At 46.6% G+C, this 9425-nt stretch overlaps 1 protein-coding gene across 1 annotated transcript in view; it reads left to right on the top strand.

The window, feature by feature from the left end:
- The window catches only part of FBH1 (F-box DNA helicase 1), a gene marked incomplete in the record, with an annotated part of 38596 nt that extends 31168 nt beyond the window's left edge, over window positions 1-7428 (top strand). The window contains 5 exon segments of the mRNA XM_034764045.1: window positions 1814-2011; window positions 2823-2948; window positions 3546-3652; window positions 4455-4586; window positions 6437-7428. Of these exon segments, the coding sequence (XP_034619936.1) occupies window positions 1814-2011; window positions 2823-2948; window positions 3546-3652; window positions 4455-4586; window positions 6437-6607 (734 nt within the window).
- Between the last annotated feature and the right edge of the window lie 1997 nt (window positions 7429-9425).

Genomic DNA, 9425 nt, shown 5'->3' with positions numbered 1-9425 from the left:
GGAACAGGTAATGCCATTTTTGACATAGAGGACCACTCCCCTTCCCTTTTGCCCACTCAGTCCTTCCTAAGTAGGTTATAACCATTGTTTTTAACATTCCAGTCCTGCGAATCATCCCACCAGGTTTCAGGAATACCAACGAGATAAAAATTTGTGCTTCTAAATGTGCTTCTAAATAAAAAAATTTGTGCTTCCAATTCCTCTTGTTTATTACCCAGGTTCCTAGCATTGGTGTGCAGGCAATTCAGGAATTTCTTCTTTTCGTGCCCTTTGGTTCATTGATTAATTTTGTTCTCAACATCTCGATTTTTGTGCTGAGCACTCATATCTTCTTTCCCCTTTTGCTATTAGTTTAATCCTCTCCTGACTACCTGGGGACAGGCTAGCTAGAGAAAATTGGTCCCCCTTCTACTGAGATGGAGGCCATTCTTACTATACAACCTCCATGCCCCATAGAAGGTGGACCAGTGTTCCATATAACCAAAACCCTCCATGGCTTACCTAGCCAGGGGTTCACTTCCAGAATCTTCTGCCTTTGGTCTTCCTTCGCGTGTGGGACAGAAAGGATCTCACAGAAGATTCCTTGGACATTCTTCTTCAGCTTGCTTTCAAGTTCCCTGATGTCATCTACTATCCAGGCGATATTCCACAACACAAGGTCATTAGTGCCTATATGAACCATCTCCAATGGATCCTTGCCTGTTGACTTCAGTACTTATCCAATTTTAGAGTGGAGTCTTGTGTCTCAGCCCACTATCCTGTTGTCGTCCTGTCCCCTTTTTTTCGATTCTTCTTAGTATTGAATCTCCAGTAAGGATTGTCTGTTTTCCTTGGGTAGCTGGAGAACTCTTTGCGAGTTAGCTTGATTTTCTTACATGTTAGGCTGAGCTGCCATCCACATGCGTATCCTGTACATCTCCCTATTTCCTTGGAGCTGCTGGATCTCGAGAGGTATTTTCCAGAGTTTCCACGCTGAGGACCTGGTATTGATTTTAAAGCTACTAGCTGTGTGGAATTCATCCCAGTCCTCTTTCTCCAGCCGTGTAGAATGCTGCCATGATCTCCTGCGTCTCGTGGTTGTGAACCACCAGGCCTCCTCTCTGACTTTCTCTCTCTCCGATTCCTGGCTGGCAAGCGTCATGCTCCCTTGAGCCTGTTGTTTCCCAAACCTGGCTGTCTAGGAAAGCCTCAGCTTCACTGATTTTCAGCAGCGTCTCTACTTGTCCCTTCAATCCAAGAATCTTTTCCTCCAGTACAGCCACCAACTTGCACTTTGTGAACGGGAAATCCTTTCTGTCAGGAAAGAGAATGTGGCATATCCATTTCAGCTTATCACCACTGTTCCATCACTGGCCATCTTCATAGCTATAAGAATATCTTGACTTCTGTAAGAATCCACCCTATAAACTGTTCTGCTAACCTAAAAGTATCCCAGTATCTCCAAAAGGATATCTACCATTTAGAAAAATAATAAACATAAGTTTTTTGAGACACTTGCTACTGCTAATTATACCTAGCTCTGATATAGAACTTTGCATCGGTATAACTCAAGTGCTTTATGATAAAGGAGGTCCGTATCATCATGCCCATTTTACAGATGGAGAAACTGAGGCACAGTGAAGTGACTTGACCAAACTCATCTAGCAGGCCAGGGTTGGAGTTGGGAATAGAACCCAAGTCTCCTGAGTCCTAGTCCAGTGCTCTCTCCAACCAGTCTCCCCTATTCTCTCTATATCCATTTCATTTGAAGTTAAAAATGCGACCAATGGTGCCTTTCTTGTGTATTGACATTATCCAATGAACTTCTCACTAGTGAAACTCCAAATTGATGACCACTTTATCAAAAAGTGGGTTGAAAAGGATGGCTTCCAGGGTTTAAAGAACTATGCAGCCAAAACTGAAGACAGGGAGCTGGAGGTGAAGATCACAATAGTGGAGAAATACAATGTCCGCATTCCCGAGCTGGTGGCGAGGATAAAGAACAGTCACGTATCAAATATAGCATTTGCAGGTAAAGCAAAACGCACCTTTTTTGTATTTTTTCCCCCAAGAAGGAAATTGTTTCCCTTTTTTTAATCCAACCTCACTTCCCCCTGCTCCTCAGAAATAGTGCACTTGGTCCAAGATGGTCTTGCGCCCAGGAAGGAATAAGACAACTCCTTCTGGGACATTCCTGGGGTCACAGTAGAATGAATTTTCCACTGGAGCACTGATAAGTGAGGTTCTGCTGGAGCTGAATGAGGACTCAGTCAGTATTTCCTGGGATCTAGCAGTCTGACCTAATGCCTTATCTTGGATACTGGCTTAAACTTGCAGTGATTTCTGGAAGAATACTGGTGGACTATCAAAATACAACAAACCATTCTTGTTTAAGTTCAGGTCTGGACTGGGGTGTGAGGCAACTGGGCATTTTCTTGGGGGGCCAGTCCTCGTTAATGGGTTAGTGGATTAGTGCAGGAGAGGAGCTCTGGTCTGGGGATTTTTCCCTCTCTCTCTGCTTTGCTTTCAGTTTGCAGTTTTGATGTAGCCGTCTTGGTGCCAGGATATTGGCAAGACAGGGTAAGTGAGATAATATCTTTTATTAGACTAACAGCAATTGGTCCAATAAAAGATATTACTCCCCCCATTCTGTCTGGCTTCCAGTTCACATTTAAAAGCAAGTGAAACTATAAATGCAGAACATAGGAAGTTAATCTGTACATAGTGTTCAGTAAATAACAAGATGTAAAAACAGCAGTACAGATATATTGGCTGATATCCTCTCTGTCTTTCTCTCTCTCTCTCTCCCCCCGCCCTTGTTCCCTGATGTGTGTTGGTTCTAGATTATGTGATAGGCACCGTGTACAAAGCAAAAGGCCTGGAGTTTGATACTGTGCTGGTTGCAGATGATTTTATGAAAGTCCCTTGTGCCAGGCATAATCTCCAGAGGCTGCCTCACTTTATCACTGGTAAGGGAGATCCTTTATACTGGAACCATTCTTTTCCCTAAAGGGAAAGGTGATGCATAGGGTGGCCCATTGGCACTCCCCCATCAGTCAGAACTCTTTGGAGGTATGCTTGGGATTGTCTCTGGCTGTACCTAGCAATGTCCTCTCAAGCTTGCTGTCATTCACTGACTTCTCACTTGTGGTGCAGTTCCTTTGTGTAAGTCTGTGCTTGGGAGATGGGCCTGGCACGTAAGGGCAGGTTCATCACTCAGGGAACATGCATTGTTCCTGCTTTGATCAGCAACGAATGTGTATGCCCCAAGGGGAGAGAATATTGGTTCTGTTTGCTGTCACCACACAAGTCCGGTCATGATTGTGTAACAAACACATGGCAGGGTACCATGCAGCCATGCTACTCTGCATATTATCTCCTTCTTAACAGAGACACCAACCATATTTCTGTGACATACCCAGCTCTTGTTTTAAGTGTTCATCCTAATTCAGCAGTGAATTAGAACTAGCTGAAATACCAGAACAAATTCTGAAGTTTTATCAGTTATCTTGTAACACTTTTTTTTTTTTTTTTTTTCTGACTTTTTCTCTCTAATCTCTGCCTAGACATGTCTGCTGAAGATGAATGGAACTTGCTGTATGTTGCAGTGACTCGTGCCAAAAAGCATCTGTTAATGACAAAGTCCCTGGAATATCTTTTGACTTTGGCTGGGGTGAGTTAAACATGCCATGGCAAAGTGACTGTAACTTAGATCTGTGAGCAGATGGAAGGGGATGTTACCATAGGCGCTGATTTTTCAAAGTGCCGGGGTAGCGAGCGCAGGGCAGATCGGGCCAGTTCTTGCATAGACCGCAGATCACTGGCGCTTCCCAGTTGCGGCCTAGGCCAGAGGAATGTGAGCTTTGAGGTTGAGCCTTTATACTTCCAGGGCACCTTCTGACCCTCTGAGGGGCGGGCTCAGAGCTCACTAGCTCCGCCCACTCTGGTGTCCGGAGGGGCTCGTCTCTCTCCGGGGCGGCGGGGAACCACACCACCTCACTACACTCCCCATAACATCTGTGCTAAAGTGTCTCATGCTTGAGGGGTTTAGGAGGTCTGGTGACTGGATAGGAGCAGAATAAAGGACAGTTAAATTATATAATAAGGAGGGAAACTAGGATTCATATTGTTCCCTGAACAATGGGCTGAATTCTCCTCTTAGTTACACCAGTTTAGGTCCAGAGTAACTGAGGAGATATTTGGTTCTTAGCCTTCCCGTTTCCTGATGTTGTGGTTTTAAGTGCAGCTTCAGTGATGAATGACTACTGCTTTTAGACTCGTATCTGATTCTGCCTCTCTCCCTCACCACAAGTGTATATGTTCCCTTTCCTGCGTGTCCAGGCCTCATAGTCTCGTTCCAGTTCCTTCCTTTCAAGTGTTTTTTTGCGGTTGGATATTTTTTTAAGCTCTAATGTTGCTCACAACACATTCCGATGCCCTTAGTTCACCGCACGCCTTGTTCTTTCCCTTTTCAGGAGTATTTCTTGCGGCCAGAGTTGACTAGTGAGGCCTTAAAGGAAGGGGCAATTCATTGCTCCGTGTCACAGTGCCACAACGCTGTGCCTGCTGACTCGATTCTAACCATGAAGAAAGTGCCCCTCGCTTACGTAAGTCTCCTCTCTCTCCTCTCCTTTCTGCGTGTTAGTTGTGTTTTGTGACCTTGGTGCCAATGAAATGTGCCAGGTTGATAGCCCTGGAGATGTCACTTACCAGCCTTTTAGCCATGGGCGGTGGGTGAACCCCTGGCTTGGGGAAGCTAGCCCCCCCAACCCGCCTTCCGCCTGAGACTCCACCCATTCGGCGCCCACTGGAGCCTAGCTCCCTCTCTGTTCGCTGGCCCCTGCCCCAGGCTAACGCCCCCAGCCCTGGAGCACTGGAGAGCCGGGCGGTGCCGTCCAGCCCAACCCCCGGCCGGCATGCCCCAGCCTCCCCGGGCTGCACTGCTGGGCCCAACCTCTGGCCAGCTGGCCCCCCCATCCCAGAATGTGTCCCCCGGCCAAGCTGCCAGCCCCAGCACAGAGCAGGTGGCACAGCCAGAGAGGCCCCCGCGCTGGGCAGGCGGCGTGGCCCCAGCACCAGGAGGACGGGCACCATGGCGCGGCCTCGGGGATGAACCACAGCCCCCAACCTGCCTGTCCCAGAGAACAGCAGGCAGGTTGGGGACAGGGGGTGGAGCATGGGCAGGGGGACATCAAGCTGTTTGGGAAGACAACACCTTCCCCTGCCTACGATACCTGTCACCCATGCTTTTAGCCATGATCACAGAAGTAGCAGATGAGATCTGCCTGTGCACAAAATGGACAGGCACAAGGCAGCCATCATCCGCCATTGTAACTCAACCCTGTCCTGGTCTCTAGGCTTCTGAGGGGTATTTTAGTCTTCATGGCTCGTTCCAGCCTTGCCTTCTCAGGCATGTCTACACTGCAGTTAAAAACCCACAGCTGACCTGTGCCAGCCGATTCCAGCTCGTGAGGCTCAGACATTCTAGCTTGTGCTGCAGCCCAAGCTGTAGGACCCTCCTACCTTGCAGGGTCCTAGAGCCTGAACTTCAGCCTGCTCCTGACTGTCTACACTGCAATTAAACAGCCCCTTAGCCTGAGCCCTGCGAACCCGAGTCAGCTGGCATGGGCCAGCTGCAGGTTTTAAATTGCAGTGTAGATATACCCAAAAATTAAAATGGGCTCAGTTTGTGCCAGTTGTGGGTGTTTTTTTGTTGTTGTGTGTGATGTAGACACCTACCTTCTGGCCTGGGACCCACCACTTCCTTTCCCATAGACGATGGTTGATAAATAGAATAATCTTGACCCCTACCAAACAGGGCTGGGTTTGAACCTGGATGAGACATTTGTTATCTCAGCAGCATGGCCTTGGAGTTAAGGTGCTCCAGAGATCTTGGATCAGTTCCCAGCTCTGCCAAAGACTTGGTGCGATACCGTGGACAAGTCACTGCAGGACAGATCCTTATGTTGACGTCCATGGAGCAGCGCCAATTTAACCCCAGCTGAGGAACGGGCTCGTGATTTCTCTGTGCCTCAGTTCGCCCTCTGTAAACAGAGATAATTTTACTTGACTCCCCAGGAAGGTGGGGAAGTAAAACATTTATTAACCATGTCTGAGAGGTGCATGGTACCACTGTGATAGGAGCCATACAAGTACATAGCTATATACCTGTCCCTTGAGCCCTCCTGCCCTCATCAACCCCACTGGATAAGGCCCCGGTATAATGAAATTGCATGTATAATTTTTATTGCAGGCTGCTTTATAAGGGGTTTCGTTAGCGACAAATAGGTGACAGATACCAAACACACTGGATCTGAATCAACAGCAATGTCCCCAACTCCTGTTTCATCCCCTGTCTGAGTTCAATGGCCCAGTATGTCTGAGGGAGGGGAGGCAGAGACTCTGTATTTTCCAATCCTTCTCCTTTTACAATTTCCTACTGGTCCTTTTCCCACAGAGCAATGGCAGCAAAGACCAAGGTGGCTACCTGTGCCATGCTTGCGTGCAGCAGCGTCTCGGCCCCTTGACACAGCTAACTGTTTCACCTGAGCTGGTCCTGACCATGGATGTCGTCGATGAAGCGTTAGAAATTCCGAGGCACGTTGCTGTCCTCTATGACCTGTTTTGAAAACAGGAAGGGGTTGGTTTTATGTCCTAGATCGGGCTCCGACGTGTTGGAAGTGAGGAGGTCTGTAGCTAGCATCTCTGTATTGTTACTGAGGTCCTTGGAGAAATGAAGTTGATGGTCCTTGGACAAGCTCATCAGAAGAAGGACAAGACAAGAGCTGTTCATGAGGACGCTGTGAATAAGGTCTGGGGTTATCCTTCTGTTACAAGAGGGTACCGTGGCCGATGTATGTTCCAAGTGGCTGTCTATTACGTTTCACTGTAAGAAACCCGGACTGCGTAACTTGTACAATACTAGATGCACTTGGACTTGACAGATTTTCTTTCTGAACATTGGCACACTTGTCCCACATGTTGCCCCTCAGGGTGGCTAGTTTCTGTCAGTGGTGCACATTCAGGTGACTGGCTTTTATGATTGCCCAGACTTTTTGCAATATTTAAGCTTTATCCCAATGCATTCTGGTCACTGGGCAAACTGAGACGAACATGCAAAACTAAGGGAGATGATGTAAAAGAATTTTATTACTAATGAAAGAACTCATTCCTGGAGTTAATTTTCATAGGGCTAATCTCATCTCCGGGGAGGAATAGCTGACTTCCCGTGCATCAAGTCGAGAACGTCTTTCTTTTAACATGTAATCTTTGGGTGTTCCCCAGTCTCTCCATCTCTGCCTCTTTCTCTCATCCTTGGTTCTCTCTTCCCCGTACAAACAAACAAAATCAGTTCTTCATTTAAACCTCAGGATGATGATCGTAGAAAACCAGAGTGTCTTATGCTGTGATCAAGTACGTAATAAAAACAGAAGCCTGTTTTATATTAAACAGTGGGGTTTTTTTTAATTGGAGAAAAGGCTGGTTTTGATTGTATTTATTTACTGAAGATCTCATTAGAGATGAAAGCACACTATGCATTGCTTTAATGATGGATTTAGCCCTGTATCTGAGGAAGCAAGACACAAGATTATCCCTCTTAGGAACACACTTACTTCTGGGCTTTTTACTCTAGAATTGTTACAGCACCAAAGCATCCAACTTGACTGTACAATATTTATGACAATGATCAAAGGAGAAACATACTTCAGAAGGAGCCCGATCTTGGGCACCCTGTCTTATTTGTTCGTGTACCTTACAGGATATATGCATTTCATGGGACACCGTTTCCGGTCAGTTCAATGTGGTCCAAAGCAATTTCTTATGCGAGCCCCGTGAAGTCATGTAGTCGCTGCCCACCTAACCCGGACAAATGTGGATGATTCTAGATTAATTTCTTGTTTTCATCTGGTCCTAACTTGAGCAGAGAATGTCTGTCTGAAACTTTTCCGTGTCCGGTCTCTGAGAGCATGTGATCTGGTTCCAATTGGTATCATTATAGCAGGTTTGCCTTTGTTTCTGGAATACAATGTGCCTTATGGCAACACACTGGTTTTCCCCCCATTCTGACATCCCAGAGAGAAGCAGAGAAGTCATTTAAGTGCTAGAATGACAGACTGGAGGTAGAGAGGAGTGGAACAGGGGAGAGCATGCAAGGAACCACCAGATACACAGGTACATTCTCATTGCCCTTTCGTTACATAGTTTATGCACCCCCAGTTGCTTTTAGGAATTATCTGTAAAAATCCTTTGCCTTTCATAAGAGGGCAGATCTCTGATGGGGTGATTACATCCTGCCACCTTTAAATTCCCCCTGCAGCTTCAGTTTACAAAAAGTATTCCTTGCTCCCAGGTCCGTAAGGCCACGTAACAGTGCTGTGTATTGATCAAACATCTGCTGCTTTCTGCAGCTGCATCCCAGTGAGGGATGAAGTGATCTCTGGGCCAGTCTACGCTACCACACTACATCCGCGCAGCTGTAGCGCGTCTGGTGAAGATGCCAAGAGAGCGGTCTCCCATTGGCATAATTATTCCACTTCCGAGTTAGGTCTGCAGGAGAGCGTCTCTGACCAACATAGCACGGTGTGGACAGCGCTTTAAGTCGATGTAACTTATGTCACTCGGGAGGGGAAGGGGTGTCTTTTTCACACCCCTGAGCGATGTAAGTTGCTTCGATTTAAGCAGTCATGTAGACCAGCCCTGTGTCTAGCTGGTACATCAGTCAGCTACATTTGTAAAGCACCAGGGGCCCCTTCAGAGTGAAAGGCCCTAGGGAAGCACAAGGTCATTAGCATGTATGTGGCAGCATCCATCGTTTTAAACAAGGGAGCGCCTAACTAACAGGCCCAGTTTCCAGCAGTTTTCTGTGATGAGCTGTGAGGCCCCATCCAGTGGCACCTTGAACTAATTTAAGTCCCTGTTAATTTCTAGATGAGCTTAAAAAGGAATTCTTGACTGCAGTGCATGGATAACCGGTCACTAGATGGCAGCAGTGCATTAGTTAAAGTAAAAAAGGAATGTACTGTATCTAGTCAGTCTCTGGAAAGAACATTTAATCCAGTTTTGGCCTCCTCCCTCACCCCAGGACTGCAGTATGATACCCTTCTGCCTTTGGGACATGGTACTGACTTCAGCAGTGGATGTTTCACATGGGACATGGGGGTTGTTGTATTAATTTAGATGGAATAGGCCCAGAGCTGAAGGTGTTAAAATGACCTTGTCACTGCCCACCGTTAAACAAGGTTGGGCCTTTGATATACAAAGACTTCAGCCTGTGTAGTACAATGACAAATACATCATTAAGCATTGTTTTGACCTTTTATTAAAGATACAGTAAAGGCGGGAAATGGTTAAAAATCATTTGAAAAATAAAGTATTAAGGCTTCTATTTTAACAACATCCTTCATTCACTTTCACTTTAGCTGAAGAGAGTTTATAGAAAGAGCCTC

The sequence above is a fragment of the Trachemys scripta genome, chromosome 1 (assembly GCF_013100865.1).
Source record: "Trachemys scripta elegans isolate TJP31775 chromosome 1, CAS_Tse_1.0, whole genome shotgun sequence".
Taxonomy (NCBI): domain Eukaryota; kingdom Metazoa; phylum Chordata; order Testudines; family Emydidae; genus Trachemys; species Trachemys scripta.
The sequence above is the reverse complement of the archived record's forward strand: the minus strand, read 5'-3'. Positions and strand labels throughout refer to the sequence as shown.